This window comes from Python bivittatus, unplaced genomic scaffold (genome assembly GCF_059951505.1).
Source record: "Python bivittatus isolate LINGU-HERP-01145 unplaced genomic scaffold, Pbiv_v1 ctg000020_np1212, whole genome shotgun sequence".
NCBI lineage: Eukaryota > Metazoa > Chordata > Lepidosauria > Squamata > Pythonidae > Python > Python bivittatus.
Window position 1 is genome coordinate 123,492,166 of NW_028277030.1, and position 25,022 is coordinate 123,517,187.

The 25,022-nt window shown below is 37.2% G+C and overlaps 1 protein-coding gene across 3 annotated transcripts in view; it reads left to right on the forward strand.

Moving 5' to 3' along the window:
* Window positions 1–25,022, forward strand: part of ACSS1 (acyl-CoA synthetase short chain family member 1) — a 46,385-nt gene that overhangs the window by 19,528 nt on the left and 1,835 nt on the right. For 2 of the 3 annotated variants that reach the window (XM_088149052.1, XM_025171827.2), the window contains exons 3-14: window positions 2,774–2,942; window positions 3,754–3,953; window positions 4,305–4,480; window positions 6,282–6,434; window positions 7,711–7,858; window positions 12,039–12,176; window positions 12,804–12,896; window positions 18,255–18,367; window positions 20,068–20,194; window positions 22,089–22,216; window positions 22,772–22,835; window positions 24,564–24,682. In XM_088149052.1, coding sequence (XP_088005178.1) covers window positions 3,767–3,953; window positions 4,305–4,480; window positions 6,282–6,434; window positions 7,711–7,858; window positions 12,039–12,176; window positions 12,804–12,896; window positions 18,255–18,367; window positions 20,068–20,194; window positions 22,089–22,216; window positions 22,772–22,835; window positions 24,564–24,682 — 1,446 coding nt within the window. In that variant the 5' untranslated portion in view covers window positions 2,774–2,942; window positions 3,754–3,766. The remainder of the gene's footprint in view (window positions 1–2,773; window positions 2,943–3,753; window positions 3,954–4,304; window positions 4,481–6,281; window positions 6,435–7,710; window positions 7,859–12,038; window positions 12,177–12,803; window positions 12,897–18,254; window positions 18,368–20,067; window positions 20,195–22,088; window positions 22,217–22,771; window positions 22,836–24,563; window positions 24,683–25,022) is intronic. The other variant, XM_007436188.4, reaches the window with a different exon arrangement.

Sequence of the window (25,022 nt, forward strand, 5' to 3'; positions counted from 1 at the left end):
CATATTGCGCCAGGCCTTCCTGTCCTTCACTGCCTCCCTGAGTTTGCTCAGTTTCATGCTCATTGCTTCAGTGATGCTATCTAATCATCTCACCCTCTGCCGTCCTCTTCTCCTTTTGCCTTCAATCTTTCCCAGCATCAGGGTCTTCTCCAAAGAGATCTCTCTTCGCATTAGGTGACCAAAGTATCTGAGCTTGAGCTTCATTATCGATCCTTCCAATGAGCAATCAGGGTTGATGTGACCACTATAATTGGAGTGCATGTTTCTGAAGTAGCCTCCAAAAAAAGTACAGAAACTAGTTTGATCCACAGAAGTTCACAAAGAATCAAATACTGTTGATCAAACCAGCTTCTGTACTTTTTTTAATGTAATCAAACAGCTGAAAAGTAGTTTTGTTAAAAATAAGAATAGCTTTCTCTCTTTATCTTAAATAAAGTTCTCAGTTTACTGCCTGAGCTTACACAATAGGCTAGAGTAAAATATTGTTGTCTAGTTTAGGATTCAGTGTGTGTGAACCCAAGCAATTTGATTAATTCATTTAACCATTGCATAACATTTAGGCCCATCTTTGCAATTTTAACCCAAAAGGACTAGCATTCTAACAACATTCCTCTGTTATGCTAAGCATAAGAACATTGCATCTGAATATAGTACATTATGTGGAAAGAGCCAGTCTGACTTGCAGAACAAAATGTACTCTTATTGCAGTATGACGTTCATATCATAATATTGGCAAGTGAATAAATACTGTATGGAGGCATTTATGCTGATAACACTCTCTGTGTAGGAACTATTAGCACAAGGGGCTGTTAACATTTTTAGAGTATCAAATTGCAACTGTCTGGACTTCATAGTGTGTCTGCCTGCTCTTGGAAGGATAAATGGAAAAAGTTATACAATGTAGATATTGGGAGGGAGGGAGGGAGGGAGGGAGGGAGGGAGATAGATAGATAGATAGATAGATAGATAGATAGATAGATAGATAGATAGATAGATAAGCAGTAGGCCTTCTGGCTGCTCAAGAGTTGGCTCCTCTATTCAGGCACAAGGATTTCCAGATAATGGCAAACTAGTGGGTTACAATCTTTAGCCTAACTGCATGTGCCTTGAGCTGAAAGCCACAGGACTTTTTACAGCGGAAGTAGCGCACAGCTGCAGCATAGGATGTAATTTTGTTTGTGCATAATGGACACTGCTACAACACACTTTTCCTTATCTGTGTGCTGTTGGATGGGGTGGGCAGCTTGACTTTTTCATAAATGTAGTAGCCCTACATAATTTGTCAGGAGGTGAATTCTGTGTTTTAGAATAGGAACATAGGAAACTGCTTTATACGGTTTGTCAGTCTAGTTGTCTACACTGACAGGTAGTACTTCTCCAGAGTTCCAAACTCAAATCTTCCTTATCTTTCAAATCTTTCTTATCTTTCAAAATCTCCAGGTAGCATACAGTCTGACAATAAATATTAGGACTCTTTTCATTTGCTAAAACACTGGAATGAAGAAACAAGTTTTTATTATAAAGTGGCCAATAACTCCATATTTTGCTTTGTATCTCTATTTATGGACGGGCTACAAGAAACTAGCTCTTTTTAGAATGAGAACTGGGAATGGTTTGGCTGTGGGTGGAAATACCTCCTGCATGAATGTCATGCAGCTCTTAGAATGTGGCTGATTCGCTCTTGCTCGGAGGACTGACCTCTCAAGGATTGCTTCCTCTTCTGCTTCATATATATGCGTACAAGACAGAAAAAAGGAATGAGGTGACAGAGAAACTGCAATTCTGCAGCTCTGTTGTCCTCTTCAAGGCAGAAGAGCTGCCTGATGGTTAGCAAGATCAGAGATATAGGGGAGCCAGTCAACAACTCATGCTACATGATAAATTACATGAGTCTTATTAATGTGAAGGTGGCAGCAGGTTTCTTCTCCTGAGTGATGTGACTATGCATCTGTGATTAGTTTACAGCTAAACAAACATAGGATGCATGCAGCTGTCATCCAGAATAGAACATAGCCTTAACTTCACGATGGCTTTTTATGGAGATTCCAGCCAGAAGTAGAGATGAAGGTAGGAACTAGCAGGCACATTTGTGATAAGAAAGTATTGTGGCTTACCATATCATATGAAAAAGGCCACAGGAAACTGAGAGCAGGGTCCAAGACAAAGGTCAGGCACATAAGTTAGCTGAGAATTGTGGTTTCAAATTGTCAGGGTTCAAGGGTTTGTTTCAGAATCAAGGCAAGAAGCAGAACCTCAGCTAGTTGAGAAATCTGGGCTATATGGCTGAGCCAGAAGCTGGTAGATAGATATTAGCTGGGTTCATACACACTTTGTCATGGTTTGTTTTAACTATTAATTAATTAAACAAATACATATTTCACTGCATAAACCATGGATTACAAACAACAATAATGTTTCACATATAGTAAATCAATTTTTGCATAACTGACTTTTCTTGGAGGTCAGTGGCCCCTCACTCTAGCAAGACCAATGTCAGTGTCAAGCAATATAAAGTAAAAAGTATTATCTAATGGAAGCAAGATAGTTCATTCTGTCTCACATCTTAGTCTGAGATAGCTGACTAAGACCTATCTTCCATCTATGGAAATCCTCATGGAAACAGGAATTGCTGGTATTTTCTGATTAATATAAGTCTGCTCATAGGACATTTATGAGGGAGAACTGGAATTTAGAAGGAAAAGTATATAATGTCTCCTGCATTTGCCAGGTCTTCCCTGGAATCCTTTCTAGGCTGTTTTTCTTTCCCCTGCAGCTGAGGCTCTTCTGATCTGAGAGCACAGTAGGAGGACCAGGGCATGGCTACAGCGCAGTTGCAGATGGGAATCCATGGATGTTACAAGGGTTAAACACCTTCTTCTCTCTACCTCTTCCCCCTGGAAATGCCTTCTGATATCCACATTAGCATTGTGAGACAAGCACAGGTCAGAATCCTGACGTATAGTTCTGACCTCACACAATTATTTATGAAAATGACCTTTTACTATGCAGGATCCTGCAGATTTCAAACATACTTCTGAATAATGTTGAGATAATGAGAGTTACGGTAAAATTGGAGTGATAGTTCACTAACCCAGCTCGGTCTCATGGGATTTCCAAGTAATAATCTAGCTTAGCCATGAAGGTAATACGTAGCACTGGGCAAATAACTTGCTTTTCTTTCATCCCTTTGGTAATCCATTTGAACTATAAAAGTAACTGTTAAAAACAACAACAGAGAGAATAAGAGGAGGAAGAGGAATTTTTTTTTTTAAATGATATTCTTGATTTGGCATTAGGCTATTATTACTGTTACAAAATGAATTTAAATAACAGATCTTGAGGCTTAGCGAGGAAACTGCTTCCTACATAGTATTCTTTAATGTAGTTTTAACGCTAGGAATGTTGATGAATACCAGATATTTCTCATGATATCAGTAATTCAAGAAAATCAGCTAGTTTTTTTAGCTCAGCAAATTTAGTTATCCAAAAGATTATTATATCTAAGAATTGTTTTGTAATATCTCTGCATTTTAAATTGCATCTAAAATTGTTGCTATTGTAACAGAGCTTGCATAATTTATGTTTATCATGGTAAATAGCAGAAATTAAATCTACAAAAGCTGAGCTTAAGTGATTAGATTTAAATTTAAGTTTGCTGGATAAATATTTATCAGTTTTTCTTTGTAGATTGATATCTCATATTTATAAAGTGAAACAAAAAAAACGATAAGTCATTTCCTTTCTACATTGCAGGGAACTTTTGGACATGACTTGTCGCCTTGCTAATACCTTAAAGAGAAATGGTATAAAAAAGGGGGACCGAGTTGCTATCTATATGTCTGTATCTCCAATGGCAGTGGCTGCCATGTTGGCTTGTGCCAGAATTGGTGCTGTTCATACAGTTGTATTTGCTGGATTCAGTGCAGAATCTTTAGCAGGGAGGATAAATGATGGTGAGTAATTTTCAGATGAAACTTTCCAAGTAATAATCTATGGCTTGTTTTGTTATTGCAGGGAAATGCAACTTTCTCATTAGAAAAATCAGCATGTCAACAAAAGTGCAGTTGTTGGACTCTGAGAATTTGTTGTATACAAGGAGTCTCCATAAGCTTTTACATGCAATTCTACTTTCATACAACACATTTTGTTTTTGCTATAACAGGAAAACAATCCTCAGCTTTTCACTACTATATAGGAATTATTGTTTTACAATATATTATGTGCTATTTATTTTTATTAATTATAATGCAAAGCAGAGGAGTAGATTAAAACATGCTGACTCTATGAATTATTTTTCTTGCTAGCTAAATGTAAAGCAGTAATCACCTTTAACCAGGGAATCAGAGGAGGACGGATCGTAGAACTAAAGAACACTGTGGATGAAGCTGTAAAGAATTGTCCAAGTGTCAAATGCGTCTTTGTGGCTCAGAGAACGGACAACAAAATCGATACATGCAGTCATGATATTCTCCTTGAAGATGTAAGTTCGTGGTGTTCATAATACTCCTTTTCATCAGATATTTCTACACGGCATGGTATTGAGTGTTATACTGAAGCCTAGATTATGAAACTCAAAGACTAAACTAAAATCTGGCATGAGATTATCAGTGAGAACTTGCCCAGAGAACAGATTCCTCCCCACCCCTTTATTTTTGAAATAGAACCAGAAGGAAGAAACTGTTTCTTACACCAATTGTCAATTTTCTCCAGGATGATATTTGTTCTTCTTGTAGGAAGCCAACAGTACAGTACATGTTGCCTAGCCAGTTTTAACCCTATAGTAGACTTTGTGATTTACATAGTGTGGTGGAGGACCAGCCTTTGGGGAGGGGTGTGTGTGTGTGGATGTGTGTATGCTATCTTTACACCAAGGATTTTCATACTTAATCTTCTCACTTGTCAGTCAGGCTTTCAAGCTTCTGTTACTTTAGTCTATATCAGTAAATTATTGTTTCAGTAAAACTTGTGGAGTTTGTTCCTGAATTGCATACCTCAAATGGCTGACATCAATCTTGCAAGCCTGCCTGTGTTTTCCCTTCCCTCCCTCTTTCACCCTAGTGAATTTGAGTGGAGCCAATCTGAGCTTCTTTCTAATGACTTCAGGCATGCTTTGATTTTTGTAACTGTTTCTGCATGTTTTTTTCCAGGGTAATGTCTGGGGCTCTCTATAGATAAAGAATTAAGGTCCCCTCCTTGTCTACCACTCTGACTGGTCTTGTTTAAGAGATTGTTAACTTGAAGTTACTTCCTTTTGCTTTTCTTCCCAGACAGCATCACACAAAAGAGGTCAAGCTCTTTTGACTTTCTCCTGGTAGAATGTAGCTAGCCAGATACTAGGCTTTGCTTATCTCGGTTGTGCATTTTCATTAAATATATCTCCTTTTTGTTACAGTTATAATACTTGCTTTAGGAATCCTTGCACAGATTAGATTCCCATTCTCAGGAAGGTTCCTGTACACACAAAGGAAACTTCTACCAACTGCAGTTGCAAGCTTATTTCCTAAAAATCTTCCATGAAGAAATAATAACCAGAAATTTAAAATTCTATAAAAAGCAGAGAACATCATTGAAAGCATTCTGCAGTAAAACAGTATTCATTGCCTGAAAGTTGTATAATTAGCCAGCAAAATTGAAAATATGCCCTTTTGTCTGTACTTCTAACAGAAATGGAAAAGGACATGGAGGAGGGTTTCCAGAATAGAATAGTGTTATTGGTCAAGTTCATTTAGGACAGGATGATCTGAGGTCATTTTAGACTTGAAAGTTCAAAACCAAAACACTGAATTGAACCTTGATTCCAAAATCAGATTGGAAATGAATGAAGCTGGTAAAATACGTTGTGAGATGCTTTTATTTCCCTCTTCTAGCTCAAACTATTAGCAATTGGATGGCAAACCTATAATTTTTATGGATACCTACATGTGACTTAGGCATGAACCACTGAAGCAAAATAAAATGTCTTTGGATGAGGGTATAGCTGTTTTACCAGGCAGTATGTAAAAGTCATTCATGGCCACAACTCCAGGAGAAGCATTGAATCCAGTATTCCCAAATAGCTAATCTATATTGAATTCCATTCAAAGCATGGAACCTGAATTATCAACTCAGCTTTCAAATAATAATAATTGCCTTGGGTGCTTTAAATGCCAAAATTGCATTGCACTCTTGTTATTTCTCTGTGAAAGGTGAAATAAATTGAAGAAGGAAAAAAACACTTCTATGAACTGAGAATATTGCTCCAGTTTTCATTTAATTGCCAATGGAATTTTTTTTTTTTTTAGGAGATGGCTAAGGAAGCATTGGTTTGTCCCTCTGAAATCATGGACAGTGAAGATATGCTTTTTATGCTTTATACTTCAGGAAGCACAGGAAAACCTAAAGGAATTGTTCATACCCAGGCTGGCTATCTGCTTTATGCTGCCCTAACACACAAGGTATTGGCAGAATCCCTAAAGTTTTGTTGTTTTATTTTAGTACTGACTGTCAACAAAGTGAAAATCATGCTGACAGTGAATTTTTGCAGAGTTGGACATTTTGAACATGATGTGTGGCTAAAAAAAATTGATTTACGAACTGGTATTAAATTTATTAGGACTGTGCAACAATCTAGAGTTGAAGAGAAAAAGGTGATCCAGAGTACACAAGGGTGTTCACAAAGCACCTGTGGGGAACCGCTTAAAGAACCTGCATATCTGGAAATATGCATTTGCTTTAATCACATGCTCTAAATCAGGGTTCCTCAACCCTGGCAACTTTAAGATGGGTGGACTTCAACTCCCAGAATTCCCCAGCCAGCAAGGGAATTCTGGGAGTTGAAGTCCACCCGTCTTAAAGTTGCCAAGGTTGAGGAACCCTGCTCTAAATCACTTTTCCTCCTTTGAATTTGGATTGCTGCAGAGCCCTAAAAATTACATGCAGACCAGATCTGATCAAAAACAGACTTCTTGAGGTTCTGCTGGAAGTGATAAGAGGAAAGGGGAAGTCATGAACCCAAATCTTCCGGGAATAGAATGAACCAAAATAAATAAAGGTTTATAGCTCTGCCCAAACTCCCACAGTATTTTTGAGGTGTACTTTATGCACCGTCTGTCAGAAGCTAATCAAACTGAAAGGATTCTGTGGGTTCCATTATGAATGATTAAGAACCCTAATTCATTTTTCAAAAAATAAATGTTTGAAAGAATCAGGTCCACGTGTATCTAAATTTCAAATTTCAAATATGTTTACTAAAAGAGAAATATATTTCTCAAGCAGAAATTTTTATTTAATTTTGGAATGCTACATTTTAAAAAATTGGGCTATTTGGCCAAGCTTCAGTGCAAATGCACCTGTTACAAGATTGGTTAATTATACCCTCACTGTATCCCAATACAGGTATATATATTTTCTACTATTCAAAGAAAGGAAGAACGATAGTTAAGTTAAATTGTGGGAAGAATGGTACCTGAAATTACTCTGGTCTTGTGAAATAGTTAACAAAATCTCTGTTTATTCTGCAATTAATGAGGGAATAAATTTCCTTATATGTGGTTTAAAACCATGAAACCATGAACTGGAAGCCTTGAAAAGTGATTTGCCTGAATCTGTGATTGGGTTACTTCTCCACGCAAGGATGATCATATATTGACTATTGAAAAGCATATCCTGACCATAATAATTTTCATAAGTAAGTGGATAAATTGATTCTAACCAGCTATATTGTCTTTATAGCATGTTTTTGACCTCAAACAAGATGACATTTTTGGTTGTGTAGCAGATATTGGTTGGATCACAGGACACAGCTATGTTGTCTATGGACCACTTTGCAACGGAAGCACCACAGTTTTGTTCGAAAGTACTCCCGTTTATCCAGATCCAGGTAGAAACTGTAAACATAATATATAGAAACAGCAGTGGGCATAACGTATGGCAGTTAGTCATGATAGAATCATTCTTTCCTTAAACTTTAAAGGTTACTTGCTTGCTTCTCCAGATGGGGCTGGAAAAAGTTCTGTCTGCAACCTTAGATTACTGCTATCAGTCAGCAGGGAGCAAGTCCACAAATGTATTGCTTCGGATTGAGCCTTTTCTTCTTTCTTGAATTCTTGTCCCATATGAAATAAAAAATGAAATAAATTAAAACTAAACAACATGAAATCAACAACATAAGGCCAGATATTGAAAAGGGATTTTTCCTAAGTATTTTGGTCATTATGATGGCTGTATGTGATAAGTATGGCATTAGGTTTGTTATGTTATTAACCTGGATTATATCCAGTTTGCCCCTCTGTTGACAGGAGGTTATTTGATTCAGTAGAGGCTTACATTAGCTTTTTTTTTTCTTTTGCCATTTTTTCTTCCTCTCTGTAGCTGCTGTGCCATGTTTAGGCACATAAATGATTTTTCACTCTGGATTCCACTGGGGAAAATTTGGACATTCTGTTCCCATTGGACCTTGAAGCAGAATGGACTCTAGCATCAAATAAAGTCTGCTGATACCTGCTGATCTTTCCCTAATCAAAACTCTTGAGAATGTATCCACATCAGGAATTGTATGGAAATAGCAGTAGTGATATTTTTTTAAAAAAACTTTACATTGGGGATATTTGTTTAAAAGCCTATGTCACAAAATGTATGGATGTCAAATAAGAAAAAGTCTAGAATTCACATTGCTTTTTAAAAAAGGTTCTCCAGCAATGTACATTAACAACTGCATAAATTAGGGTAAATTGGAATATTGTCCTAGTAACATGGATTGTTTTGAAGGTGTCAGCCCTACAAGGTAGACTAGACTAAGAAACCAAGGTAATGTAGGTCAGGACTACTTCTATTGCAACAGCTATAGTAACAGAATCTTGCAAGCCTGAATGGGCTTTCCCTTCCTTCCCTTTAACTTGATGTGAACTAGGGAGGGGCTGGTCTGAGATGTTTTCTCAAGTTACTTTCTTGACCTGGGGTTAGGCCCTTTCATCTGACTGTTGCCTTCATAGCAGCTGTTCCTCCTTCCTTCAAGGCCATTCCCTCTTCGCTCTACATCAGGGTTCCCCAAACCTCTTAAGCAGGTCAAGGGAAAGAGACTGCTGGCTGAAAATTGCATCTCTCCCCAGTTTGCTAATAGAAGCCTTTGCTGAGTCAAAGAACACAGCCTTTAATGTTTTCCAAGTATAGCATCTCCCAATACATGATTTATTAGCTAAGGATTAGCCCTTGACTTTGTGTGGTCAGAACTTCTGCATATACAGTGGGGCAAAAAAGTATTTAGTCAACCACCAATTGTGCAAGTTCTCCCACTTAAAAAGATGAGAGAGGCCTGTAATTTTCATCATAGGTATACCTCAACTATGAGAGACAAAATGAGAAATAAAATCCAGAAAATCACATTGTCTGATTTTTAAAGAATTTATTTGCCAATCATGGTGGAAAATAAGTATTTGGTCACCTACAAACAAGCAAGATGTCTGGCTCTTACAGACCTGTAACTACTTCTTTAAGAGGCTCCTCTGTCCTCCACTCGTTACCTGTAGTAATGGCACCTGTTTGACCTTGTTATCAGTATAAAAGACACCTGTCCACAACCTCAAACAGTCACACTTCAATCTCCACTATGGCCAAGACCAAAGAGCTGTTGAAGGACACCAGAAACAAAATTGTAGACCTGCACCAGGCTGGGAAGACTGAATCTGCAATAGGCAAGCAGCTTGGTGTGAAGAAATCAACTGAGGGAGCAATAATTAGAAAATGGAAGACATACAAGACCACTGATAATCTCCCTCGATCTGGGGCTCCATGCAAGATCTCACCCTGTGGGGTCAAAATGATCACAAGAACGGTGAGCAAAAATCCCAGAACCACATGGGGGGACCTAGTGAATGACCTGCAGAGAGCTGGGACCAAAGTAACAAAGGCTACCATCAGTAACACACTACGCCGCCAGGGACTCAAATCCTGCAGTGCCAGATGTGTCCCCCTGCTTAAGCCAGTACATGTCTGGGCCTGTCTGAAGTTCGCTAGAGAGCATTTGGATGATCCAGAAGAGGATTGGGAGAATGTCATATGGTCAGATGAAACCAAAGTAGAATGTTTTGGTCTAAACTCAACTTATTGTGTTTGGAGGAGAGAGAATGCTGAGTTGCATCCAAAGAACACCATACCTACTGTGAAGCATGGGGGTGGAAACATCATGCTTTGGGGCTGTTTTTCTGCAAAGGGACCAGGACGACTGATCCGTGTAAAGGAAAGAATGTATGGGGCCATGTATCGTGAGATTTTGAGTGAACACCTCCTTCCATCAGCAAGGGCGTTGAAGATGAAACGTGGCTGGGTCTTTCAGCATGACAATGATCCCAAACACATCACCCGGGCAATGAAGGAGTGACTTCGTAAGAAGCATTTCAAGGGCCTGGAGTGGCCTAGCCAGTCTCCAGATCTCAACCCCATGGAAAACGTTTGGAGGGAGTTGAAAGTCCGTGTTGCCCAGCGACAGCCCCAAAACATCACTGCTCTAGAGGAGATCTGCACGGAGGAATGGGCCAAAATACCAGCAACGGTGTGTGAAAACCTTGTGAAGACTTACAGAAAATGTTTGACCTCTGTCATTGCCAACAAAGGATATATAACAAAGTATTGAGATGAACTTTGGATATTGACCAAATACTTATTTTCCACCATGATTTGCAAATAAATTCTTTAAAAATCAGACAATGTGATTTTCTGGATTTTTTTCCCCATTTTGTCTCTCATAGTTGAGGTATACCTATGATGAAAATTACAGGCCTCTCTCATCTTTTTAAGTGGGAGAACTTGCACAATTGGTGGCTGACTAAATACTTTTTTGCCGCACTGTAGCAAGGAATCCTCAAAAACAGCCTTCTCCAGTCTGATGTTTCCAGCTGTGTTAGATCACAGTGCCAAAAATTTCTCCCTAAGTCAGTGAGGACATGGATCTCATACACCAAGTTGGGGAAGACTGTTCTAAAGACAGAGTGCCCTCCTTGGTCTGGGTTCTGTAGTCTCCTTCAGAAGAGCTCAGATTGAGTTCTGAGTGAGACTCAGCTTGGGGAGGGTTATATATATGGCTTCCAGAACCATATGTGGCTTTCCAATGCCTTCCTTTCATTGTGCAGCAATGGACCAGTTATTCTTCATAGCTAAGGATGGAAAGTGTGAATGGTCAGAGACAGGCCTGGGGTGCTGCAAATTGTTATAGATGATACTGCAGTTAAAAAACAGTCCAAAATATTTTCAGTTGAAGCTGTAGTGGAAGAATAACATGCAAGGCCCAGATAGTGAATGTTAGTTTTTAGGGTTGGTTGGTTTACAACAAACTAAACACCTTATTGCTACATTTTTAAAAAATGTAAATGATGTGCCAGATGTCCTTATTTGGGTATAATTAAAGAGCTGTGTCATCTTTATATAAATTACTAGATGAATTGCTCAGGCCTGAAGCTTGAACTGTACAAAATGTTAAGACATAATATATTGATTTGCTGCAGCAACTCAAAAATACACACATTAAGCCACCAAGATAGATAATCTATAAACAATACCCAAAGTTCAGTTTTGAATTTAATCAGAATTTGGGGGGGATTTAACAATTAAATTAAAATTCACTTTGGCTTGGAGTCCTGAGCTCAGTTCGAAGGAAACTTTACTTTTTAGAATTATTTTGATGAATAAAAATTAAGCTTTCAAATCTCTTGCCACTGTTTTCTTCCAAGATGTGTCTTCAGCTTCCCCCACTAATATTCTCTAGAGGTCTGCCATCCAAGTACTTTAAATCTCTTTAGCATCTGAGCCCAGACAATATCAGCCAGGTGCTACCACCTCCTCATACTTCAAAATAATGTGAAACACATGCACAGTATTTTTTCAACTGCATTAATTGTGTCACTTTTATTTTTCTTTACTATCCTAACTTCGTGGGTTTAAAATAAGGTGGTTGTGTATTTCTAAATATATGTGTTTGTGCTCTGGATATGCATTCTCATTTAGTATGAAATATTTTGAGCTTATAATACTTCTGGAGCTTACTTCATAAACTATATGGTTGTTTTAAGGTCGCTATTGGGAAACTGTAGAAAGATTAAAAATTAACCAATTTTACTGTGCTCCAACTGCATTACGTTTGTTGCTGAAGTATGGCAATGAATATGTGAAGAAATATGACAGATCTTCTCTTACTACTCTTGGATCAGGTGAGAATGGGCAGGGTAAATTTTATTTCTATTTAAAATCAAAGGGTTTGCTGATTTTCTGTGGGAGAAGAACTAAGCTTTTTGCAGGAAACTTCTTCCTTTTTTCAGTGATTCTTGCAAAGACCATGGAAGTCATTGTGAAGAAACACAGGGAAAAAAAGAGATTTCTCTGCAAATTTAAAGCCCTTAAAAGTGAAACAGGGCTGTAAGAGTATAACCCCCATTTAGCCTCATCTGGTCTTTTTTAAAAAAAAATCTTTAGAAATGCCAGACTGGAAAGCTTCCCAGTCAGAGTACATATTACATCCTTATTTGAGACATTAGCCTCCAGTTCCATAAAGCATCTCTAAAAAAAAGTCTGTTCATAGTTTTTAAATTTTTTTTTCTGTTATTCCATGTTCTTTTTTTTTTTTTATGAAAAGGATTAATAAAGTTGAATATTGTCAGCATGTCATCCCTCTCTCAGTCTTTTTCTTACAGGATTGATTGTACCCAGTGTCTTTAACCAGTCTTCAGGCGAAGTTGCTTCGTTACCAGCTATAAACTATTTTTAATACAGTAACTGTATTATTGTATTATTGTATAATTATTATGTATAATTATTTCTTTTGCTGTTTTGAATTTTAGTGGGAGAACCAATAAATCATGAAGCTTGGCACTGGTACTATAACGTTGTAGGAGACAAAAGGTGTACCCTTGTAGACACTTGGTGGCAAACAGGTAAAATCAATGTAGTGAGTGGAAAAATATAACCAGAAAAGTAACAGTATAGCCTGGTTTCAGACATTAAGGTTGCTAAAGATTTTGCACAGTGATAATTGTGGCATTTTTTCCAAAATAAGATAATCACATTTGTACTTCTTTAATAAGATCTGAATTGCATTCAGTTTCATTCATGCTGTGTATATGTACTATACATTTATTTCATTCATGTCTTAGATCTCCAATAAAAGGATTCTATGAAATATGTTTTTAAAAATGCAGAAATTTTACAAATAGGAATTTCTTGGCCTTGGATTCTAGATAAGTTGATTACATTGAGAAAAGAAATGCAATGTATAACTCAAAATAGTTAAGATGTGATGTTAAATTTGGCTATAACACAGACTAATTAACATTACCCTATCTGTTCTTATTTCCTGTAACTGTATTATGTGTAGTATGATTTACTTTCTGAGAATCTGTGTTTATTTTCCTGTAATGCCTTCTGTATTTTGAACATTCTTTCTGTGTATGTTTATGTATAATCTGTTTTTGCTCTTTAAAATCCCTACTCAAAAGCTACTATTTCACTAAGCCTTCCTGTTCAGAAGCAGGTTCTTTTTCTTTCTCCCAAACTTCCCCGGTTTTCTGTTGTATGTTATTGACTTTTCCCCTCTGTTCCTTGCTTATTGAGCCACAGTCTCTCTTTTCTGTTTTTGGCAAGTGTATTCATACTCATACCATGCAAGTTCTGTTTTTGCATGGTATGAGTTATTCTATGCAGCAAAAAGTGTGGTAAAGAACAGAAATTATTAGGCAATCTTGTGATTACTACTTTTAACTGGTTTCAGCTCTGTTTTTATCTTCATTTCTCTCCTCTTCTTTCCCCCTCCTTCTTGAGCCAACTGTCCCTCTTAAAGAATTATACCATCTTCATATAAACAAACATATACTTTATTTACAGTTCAAACAATAGAAGAAAACATTGGCCTGTGTAATCATACCATGAGAGAAAAGGAAGGAACAGTAACAGGAGCAACAAACAGGGCGAGGTTAATAGAATTTTCCAGAACCTCACAACTACCAAGGGATATTAACATGTATATATTATATATATTGTATATATTAACATGGTATTAGCTGCTACAATTAATCCTTCCCAGTTCATGTAGAGTTGCTTAGCCCAACATGAGTAGCTAACAATGTTTAGGCAGTGCAGCTTAAAAGAATTCAAAACATACAGTTAAAAACAAAACCCTAAACCACAGTAATAGCTAAATATTCCTTAAATATCATATGGAGATTGAAATAAATGCTTGATTTCTTTAAGCCATCAGTGTTGAGGTCATACATACATATCTCCATGAGGAGGGAATTACAAAAATATGAGGTCACCATGGAAAAAATCCTTCCTGTCGAATGTGGCAGTATGGTGGAACAAGTCGAACCTCCAGTATTGATTCTTTGGCAGGCTCACACACATATAGTGATCCTCTAGGTAATATTACACCAAACTATTTAGGGTAAATATACACAATAATCAAACTATGAGTTGCATGCTTTAATGTAGTTTGGAGCCCTCTATCATTACCTTTGAATTTCAGTGGCATGGCAGGGTGCCACTTAGTTGTATCAAAGAAGCTATGGAAAGAAAACTATGAATGTGCAAGAAATGTTTCTTGCTGAATTTGGCAGGTGTAAGGAACATCAGTTTCTTGTAAGGGGGTGAGAGGACTTTGGACTTGGAAAGTACATGCACAGAGAGTACATGTACAAAGAAAGTACATTTACAAAGTACGAAGAGAAGAAAGGCTGTTATGGAAAAACTCTTTTGGTCAGTGCCAGAAATGAGCAGGACCACCAGTTTTCTCTGATATACTTTTTTTTTTTCCTTTTGCTCTCATTTTGTCATTTTCTCTTTCTTTGTGACATCTCTTCCTCCAAGCCACAAATTATGAAGAAGGTGACAGATAATGCTTACCAGAGATCTGAGCTGATTGTTTAAATAGGACTTTTGTAATTAGGTGAAGGGCTGCATGAAACCCTCTGGAAAATTACTCTTAGTTGCTCTAAGAGTGATTTTTCAAGAGAAATATTAACATACATACACACAGAGACTCACACACTGATAAAATCAAATATTTGACTCAAAACCACCATTACATTATGCATTGGGATGGAGGAAAGAAAGGAAATATTATTTTTTTCCTGAAGCAGCCTTGTTCTAACCCCTCCTGCAAAGTCTGATTACAGGTAGTCCTCACTTACCAATGGTAATTGTCTGGGAACTCTGTCACTAAGGGATATGGTTGTAAGGCACGATGTCACATGACTGTGCCAACTTACAACAGCAGTTGCAGCAGTCCAAGTTGCGGTTGTTGGAATCCCACGTGGTCACGGAGTCCTGCGGTCACGTGATTGCTATTTGCGACCTCCTGCCAGTTTCCCCGTTGACTTTGCTTGTTGGAAGCTGGCAGTGAAGGTTGCAAATGGTGATCACGTGACTGCAAGACACTGTGACATTGGAATTGCGAGCTGGTTGCTGAGTGCCCAAATCACAATCATGATCATGAGGAAGGTGCGATGGCTGCAACTATGAGGACCAGTAGGAAGTCCCCCTCACTCAGCACCGTTCTAACTTTGGTCGCTGAATGAGTGGATGTTCAACTAGGACTACCTGTACTATTACAAGGCTCCTTTTCCAGAAATAGTCCTGTTAGTTTCTGGGAACACTTTGATTCAAGTTCCCCACATAACATCATAATGTTGGTCATTCTAGCTAAAGTAGTGATGTTTTCACAGTTAATGAAAAAAAAGCTGATCACCTGATACAAAAACAAATGTACTCACTTGTGAGTTTTATTTTTTGTGGATATAAATAACAATAACAATTCTTGCAAAGAGTTTGCAAGCATATTGATTTGTCATTGTGTTAGGTCAGTTGCAGTTCTTACTTTCGGTTTAAAAATAGCATAATTACTGCAGCTTATTGTTTCTCAAACATTGCTCTCTGAAGCAGTGATATGCCACAAATAATCAACTCAAACATGCATAAAGATTAGCAAATCAAGCTTTGCAAATCTATTTGAAAGCATTTGAGTGGATAAGAGAAAGGGAGATTATGAGAGAGGTGGGGGAAATTCACTGTGCAGATTCTTAAGTATTAATATATTTAAAAAGTGTGATCAGGCTCAATGCATTAGGATCATTCTCAAATCCAGTATTCCTGTGAAGCTTGACCACATTTTAGAATCAAGATTGGTGTCCTTCTGTATGAAAAGCTTCATGCTAGAGCTCTGAATTGTGGTCTGTTAGAATTTTTCTTAAACTGGTAGAGACCACAGACACAAAAAATTAGCACTAGGGATTGCTTTATTATACAAAATTAAACTCCTACTCTCTACTTTTACTCTTAATACTAACTCTATGTTTGGGTCTTATTTCCTACTTCTTTCCTACTTATTCTGTTACTATGTATATTAATCTAGAGTCTAACTATACATTTACAACTACTTACATCTTATTTAATCTATACATTTTTATCTTTATTCTAGAGGATAATTTTATATTATATTTTTAATTTTATTATAATATTTTAATATTAATATTTAATATTAATTAATTGATATTAAAGTAATAAATATTATTTGTTATTTGTTAACCAGGAGACTGAGTTCTAGTCCTGCCTTAGGCATGAAAGCTGGCTGGATGACTTTGGACCAGTCACTCTCTCTCAACCCGCAATGTCAGGCTCAAGTGACAAGCTGGTTGGTCAATTCCTGTTGCAAGCAATGGATCAACATTTGGTTAATCTGAAAAAAGTGGGCCCTGCACCTGTGGGAAAAATGCTAGGAAGAAAAAAAAATCTTTATGTCTGTGTTTCTCTCTTTATTTTCTTAGCTCTATATTTTCTTATCTTGACTATTTACTAGTTCTTTGAGTGTTTATTTCCCCAGGTCTTCAGCTCTTGTAGACAAACTCAGTCCATTTATATCTGAAATTATTCATTCTCTATAGACTTAAGTGTGTTTATTTAAGAAAAATATAGAAAACATAGTAAGCAAACAGATCAAAATAAATAAAAAAATTCCAAAACAGCTGTTGGGATGCAGTGATCCACCAAGGAACAATGAGTATAAAATGAGATGGGAAAAAAATCAATAAATGTGACTTTAAAGTAAGTGCTTGCACTTTTTAGGATTCATCAGTCTCTCTAAAAGTACCAGTTTCTACACACTTGGTATCCATTTCTGCTATAACACCATTTTTGCATAGTTGCCAGTTCAAAAATGATTGGTAACCAAGAGTAACTTCTGATGTGGTTTTCTTTCTTTTTAAAAACTATTAATTGTACACATGTTGAGATGCATGAAAGAAAGACCTTAAAGAAGATGTATCTAAGGCCAGATATTTGAAATCATTCTAAAATGCAGCATCTCTTTCTAATAGCCATAAATACTTCTCAGGATAAATTTGTTGCCTTCCTTTATATAAAATCTTCTTTCCAGCTGGGTGAATAAATGGCTTTAAAGTTGTGCATATGTGATAATATATTTAGTCCTTTTTTCTGTAATGATTCATAATTAGGACAAGGATATGTCACCTCTGTAACTTTCCATTAGCCAGACTTGATCCCCCATTTCCATAAATGAAAGGAAAATGAAAGATTGTTTTGTAACCAATTAGGGCAACAGTCCCATCTCCCCTAGTGTACAGAGGGCTAAAAACTGGTATAATATTTACATGTAAGTAATGCATTTTCATTAGATACAGTTTGTGTCACAATTGGACTGTTTTTTTAATTTATGTATTACTGTTGCTACTTTTTGTGTGTTAGGCTATATAAAATCTGATTAAGGTTGAAATCTCTGATCTGATTTAACATTTATCCTGATAGAAATGAAGAAAGAATGATTAAGAGGCTCAGACCTGAACTGAAAATAATCACGGAATGCCCATAATGGGTGGGAGGTTCTAATCCTATATTATAATAGTATTTTAGTCTCGTAAACCGCTTTTAAGCAAACAGTTTGAAGTGCTATCAAAACAACACAAGGAAATATATTCCATAATTTCCCTGCATTTCTATCATTTGCTGCTGAAATTACTTGCTAAGTACATGAAATTGTGTTGGAACATAAGCAGGTTTGGAGGGGGTAAATAAGGAGCTCCCGGTATTTTTATATGGAAATAGATGGAGAACTTTTTTGTCAATTCCTATAGTATATTAAAAATTTGTTCCTAAATAAATCTAGTATAAGCACACAAAATTGAAAGCAGCCCTCAGTCCAAAAAGGTTGCTTGTCTTTATTTAATTCCAGAAAAACAGAGACTGCATTCATTTTTATTGGTGTTTCTTTCTCATTATCTTTCCAGAAACTGGTGGGATTTGCATTGCTCCTCGGCCTTCAGAAGAAGGAGCTGAAATCATTCCAGCAGTAGCAATGCGGCCTTTCTATGGGATTACCCCAGTGCTAATGGATGAGAATGTAAACTAAAATACTGAAAAATTCTGGATTAGGAAAATAGATTTAATTGAAAATAGCGGGAGAGGAGAATGATCTGAATTGTTCCTAAATTGCTAAAAGATTTTAAAAGGATGTTTTAAAACATTTAATAACATTCTAAAAATATAATTATTAGACTGCTGATAGTTGTAGAGGCTAAAGCCCAGAACAGCTTTTAAAGAATTATGGAGTGAGAGAGATACCATACCATCTTTTGGTAAGGGGGTTCTTATAAAAATCAATAGATACCTTTTAGGGAATAGCTTGAAGGACCTGCATTATTCTGAATAAGGCCTGAGGTAGGAAAAGGTCAGAAAAGGAAAGAGCTGGAATTTTTGCCTTATAGGAAATAAATGGGTACTAATATGAGTTAACTGTTCTGCTGTCTACCTAAACAAGACCAATTTTCTAAAATCAAATCATGGTAGAGAAATCACTGATTTTTGTGCAGTCAGAATGTATATTTGTCTCAAAATTTTCTCTGGATGTTAAAAATTTAAATGTTAACCTGTGAGTTATGTAACTGTTAGGGATAATTATAAACAGGCATTCTACTAGCATTATATATTGCTCCCACTTAATTGTCATACTGGCTCTTTATTGATTTATAGATATTACATCATATTTTACTTCTTAATGCTAGCATAATTAATCATGAGTATGAGCCAGCCTTATATCAGCACAGCTGGGAAGGTGGTAGAAATCATATCTTCATCACATGGCATGATATAAAAGAAATATTGAAGAGGTAGGCGGTAAGGAGGGGACGCGGTGGCGCAGTGACTTAATGATGCTGAAAGTTGCTGGCCAGAAATGGTCGACGCTTCAGTGGTTCGAGTCCAGCCTTCGCGTTAGCAGGGTGAGCTCCTGTTTCCTCCCCAGTTCCTGTAAACCCAACAGTTCGAAAACTCACGTGAGTAGATAAATGGGTACTCTCACTCTGTTGGGAGGAAAAATGCTGGCGGCGCCTTGCAAAAAGGAGTCGGGAGCAGTTGCTGGTAAGCGCAAAAAACCACGCGCGCCCAAAAAGGGCGTGAAGCAACGGAAATCCCGCCTCCTGCGCTCGCCAGCTGGGCTCTGCTCTAGGAAGGAGGCTCTGGCAAACCACTTCCGAAACACCTTGCCTTGAAAACTGCAAAGGACTCGTCCAAGCAGTCACTGCAGAGTTGGTAACGACTGAGCGCAGATAAAAAAAAAAAAAAAGCGGTAAGGAAGGCGGTAGATCAGAGAGGAAGCTCTGTGGCTGCCAGTTCTAAATGCTCATCCTTTCCTTTCTACCCACCCCATAAATGTTCTTTATTTATATAGATAGTCCTTGTGTAGCGACCACAATTGGGACTAGCAACTCAGTTGTTAAGTGAAGTAGTTGCTAAGTGAAACCATGACTGTGCCTATGATCTTACTTCAGCTTTCCTTTGCTTTTCAGACCTGCAAAGGTCATAAAAGCAAGAATTGGTTTTTCATCACTGTTATAACTGTGAACAGTTGCTAAATAAGGCATAGGTAACTCTGAATAGTCACTAAATAAGGACTACCTGTACTTCCAAGCATATTGAATTCATTATATCTTGTGTTTATCAAGTGTTTGATCAAAGTGTTAATGGAAATAAATATGCAATTTCTGGGAAAATTCTGTTTTATTGATGTGTTGAGAGATTTTTTTTTTTTACTTGATTTCCTAGGGAAAAGTTTTAGAAGGCAATGATATCTCTGGTGCTCTCTGCATTGGACAGCCCTGGCCTGGTATAGCACGGACTATCTATGAGGACCATCAGCGTTTTGTAGAAGCTTATTTTAAAGCTTACCCAGGTGAGAATGATAGGAATTTGTGTTGGTTGAAGTAGTGCCCTGAAGTTGATGCTTTACATTAAATGCTCTTTTTATTATTTTGACAATAGCTATATTTTTATGCTGTTATTTCTTTGCATCTTTTAAAAATAGTGTAGCAACAATCTCTACACCAGTGAAGCATTCATGTGCACATCTACATACATAACAGGTGTTGATTAACATGAACATTTTGAAACATCTTTGCTGATTTTTGTACTTTATCATTTATATGGGCCTGAATGCTAAAGTATGAAAATGAATTGAATTCTAAAACAGTTGCAATAGATGAATAATACAGGTGGTCCTCGGTTACGTACTACTCGTTCAGCGGCTGTTTATTTTATTTATTTGTATATTTTTCAAATTTATATATGCCACCCATCTCACTATACAAGTGACTCTTTGAGTTTGAGCTTGCAGTGGTGCTGAACGAGTGGTACTTATGACTGGTCCTCAAAGTTCCAGCTGTTGCAGCACCCCCGTGGTCGCGTGATCATAATCTGGGCGCTTGGCAACTGGCCCAGGTTTCCGACCGTTGCAGCATTCCACAGTCACATGATTACAATTTGTGACCTTCCCTGCTGGCCTCCTCCAAGGAAAGTCAGTGATGAGCCGGCAGGAAGTCGGAAATTGTGGTCACGTGAAGTCCTCGCTTAATGACCCACTTAATGATGGTAACTGGGGACTGCCGAAACTGCTGTTGCTAAGTGGCATGGTCACATAATGTTGCAGTTTATGACCACGTTGCTCAGCAATGGAAATTCTAGTCCCACTTACTGTCGTTAAACGAGGACTACCTGGATAATGACGATGAGTCTGCATGGATGTTGAGACGGATCCTGGGTTTTCAACATTGTTCCCAATGGAGTGCTCCATCAGTGCTTGCAGATTTCCTGCCTCACCTATATTTCACATTTAAAAATACTTCAATTTAAGAAAAACAGAAAGCCAGGGTGCTGCTGAATAAAGTCTAGCATCCAACATTGTGTTTTATTTTCAAGAATGCCTTTTGGGTCCAACTTGACCCTATAAGGTTAAAAGATGGCTGCAGCCCAGTGCCATGAAAAACGACAAAGATAAGAAGGTAGTTTTCTAGTCAATTGTTGTTTTATAGCTTGCTGTATCTCCCATTGCATCTATTTTGCCAATATGCAATGATCTGCACTAGCTCTTTGCTAGAGTGTCCAAAACATTTTCTCAAAATTCCAAATATCCCACCAGGCCAAAAAGGTCAAGTTCCCTAGCATAGCTAGATGATTACTCAATGTAGAAGATTAGTGCTGAAGAGATGAGCTAAATGTCCAAATAGAAATGCCCATTTTTCTATTTATTGTTCTGCAGTACTTTCTTGCTATGTCTTTTCTCCTCCCTACAAGTACAGGAATTGCACCTCTTTGAGATTTTTAAGCTTGTTTACTAGGAAAGAATCAGTTTTACTTGGTTCTGCAAAGCAGTATATCATCCCTACTTTTCCCCTAAGACTTTCTTGGCTCCTCTGACACCTGATGAACATACAGTTGCAAAAGTATCCTGTGACCTCTAAAGTGATAACACTGAGCAAAGACCACATTCCAGCAGCATCAACTTCTGCAAAGCACCAGAGTCCCACTCCCAGAATTCCTTGATTCATTACACATGTTTCCATATAATGCATAGCTTATTAAATGTTTGTTTCCTATTCTGATAAATTAATAGATGTCCATTACAAATGCATTATGTTTTGTCCTCCTGCTATAATTGCCAACGAGTGGTGATACGTAATATACATACATTATTTTCCCCACAGGGATAATGAACTGTGTCTGTTGAGTGTATTGTTCTCTTCACAAAAAGCGAACATCTGCGTTTACTGACACTAAACCTGTTACCGCAGGTTATTATTTCACAGGAGATGCTGCATATAGAACTAAAGACGGCTATTATCAGCTAACAGGGCGAATGGATGATGTCTTAAACATCAGCGGACACAGACTTGGTACTGCAGAAATTGAAGATGCCATGGTAATTATTGGGTCAAGGAAAAGTGTAGGTCTCAATAATTTATTCATGTAAGCTAATTGAAACATAATTATTTAGAATTGTGGGAAGATTTGATCAGCTGGCTCCCATGGTTAATTTAGACTTAATTGTGGCATTAAAAGATCACTTGCATATTTAAGCCATTATGGATTAGTCAACACAGGTGGAAGTTCTTTCATCTGATATTAACTCAAATGCAGTATATACAGTGAAGACAGTTCATCGATTTGGTCAATATGCAAGATTAAGGCAATTTTAAACAAATTATATGGTAAGCCTGTGCCTAACAATACTGTGACAGACTGCGTGGCAGGGCATATTCCTAGAGGAGTTTCTGTTTCATGAATTCTCAGTTGTAGTGAGATCACAGGTTTATCACCTTATTTGTGAGGACTGGACTTGTATGACATGCATCTATGAATATATGAATCTGATATTTGGCTCAGTTCATAGACTTTTCTCAAAAGCTTTGAAGTTAAGCTAAGGTCAGTGCCTAGTTTTGTTTACCATTTCTTTCCAAATCATCTTTTTTAAAAGGATGAACATCCTGCAGTTCCAGAAACAGCTGTGATTAGCTATCCCCATGATATCAAAGGGGAAGGTAAGTGACTGAAATGTTTTAAAATCATTAGGAAAGCATTTAACTGTATATTTAATCATTGCTTTGTTCATGTTAGGATTTGTACAGGTATAATTCAAGAGGAAAATAATGAATAGGGAAGTTCTGCAGAAACTGATACTTGATTAACAGTTTTCTTTCAAAGCAGTATTATAACACTTACGTTAATTATTTATATATTATTTATTGTGACTATTTCTATACTGCCTTTCTAAAGACCACTAAAATGGTTTGTAAAAATTAAAATCAGTATAACGCTTATGTCATAAAATATTAAAAACAGTAATATCCTTTAATGGCAACTATAACCATTGTTAAAATAGTTTTTAAAAGCTTTAAGTTTTGACAGCCCTTCTTTATCAGAAAGAGTGGGACCAGGCACAGCTTAAAACAGAATATGTCTCATATTTTGAGAATGACACAGCAAAAGGCCACTTTCCATGTGCCAAGCACTTGCATTTATGCAGGGCACATGTTCATCAAGAGGGTGTGTGCTATATGGTATAATTGAACAGGTTCATAATTGAACTGTATTGTGAGCTGCCTAGAGTCTTAAGGTTGAGATGGGCAACTATATACATTTTATGAATACATAAATAATGAGAGCAGTATAGCCTTTTCTGCTGTGGTGCCCGCTCTTTGGAACATCATTCCCCAGGACCTTAGATTCACCCCGACCCTGCTGGCTTTTAGGAAGGCCCTGAAGACATGGCTTTGCCCTTGTGCTTGGGAGTCTGGTAATAGTGGAGAGGTTCTACAATTTCTGTGTTGAATATAATACGGAAATGGACTCTGTCACTGATTATGGTAATTTTTTGCCTTAATGTAGTTTTATTGATGGGTTTTATATGTCTGTGTAGCTGTTTTAACCTGTTTCTATTTGGTAGTTTCTTAACTGTTGTGAGCCGCTCAGAGTCACTTGGGTGAGATGGGTGGCTATACAGATCAAATCAATCAATCTCCTTAGTATTATAAGTCATTTAGATTTTAACATTTAGGGACAGTGAAGGATCAAGGATCAATGGAACCTCTTCCAGAACAGGTTGAATTCCAACTATTGAGGCTTTCTCTTAAATCATGAGCATTTTGTTCTTATTATGTTTAGTCTTAGTTTGTTATTTCTACAATTTAGAAATAAGGTGTAGATGTGAGGCTAAATATCTGTTAGTCTGCAACTTGATCCAAAAATTCCTGCTTGTAAGAAATTGCCTTTTAAAGTTTGGATTCTCCATTTTATTTCACACCATAAGGAAGCACATGTACAATAAAGAAGTGAAGTGATTTGGCTTCATAGCTTTTGACCTGAGCTCTAATCCTGTAAAAGATAGTGGTAAATTTCAGTGAATGCCAGATTTAGGAGGAGGGAGCACAATGTACATTGCCTTGAGCTCCTGAATTAAAGATGGGATACAAATGTAATAAGTAAGTAAATAAATATGAGGAGACATGCATAGAAACTGTATTGCAATTAGTGTAATTTAAGTTTTAAAAGATTTGAAACAGTGACAGTGATGAGAATAATTGTATTTGTATAATAGCATTACTTTTCAACCATTGTGAAAAGGGTGTTGAACCTAAAACCTTTCAGAACAGATGACTATTCTTGGTGTAATAAGAAGAATATTTGTTCTCTAGCATAGTGAGAAAGTTATCTATAGCTATATGCGTTAATAGGCATCAATGTATAGTAAATGTATTCATTTTTTCCAGTTGCATTAGCTTTTATAGTTCTAAAAGATGACATGGCAGATACAGACATAATTATCAAAGAGGTAAAGACAATAGTTGCCACCAAGATAGCCAAGTATGCTGTTCCTGAACATGTTCTGGTAAGTATTTCAATACTGTACATTTTTTATAAGGAAGAATATCTGAGAAGAATTGCTTCATGTATACATACATATATTCATTCTTTATGGGATATGGCTGTGTATTACAGGTAGTCCTCGACTTATGACCACAGTAGGGACCAGAAATGTCATTGTTAAGCAGCGTGGTCATTAAGTGAGGCATCATGTGACCACACCCGATTTTACAACAGTTTTTGTGACGGTCGTTAAGCAATTCACACTTAGCAATGTGATTGTTAAGTGAATCACATGGTTCCCCATTGATTTTGCTTGTTGGAAGCTGGCTGGGAAGGTCGCAAATGGTGATCACGTGACCCTG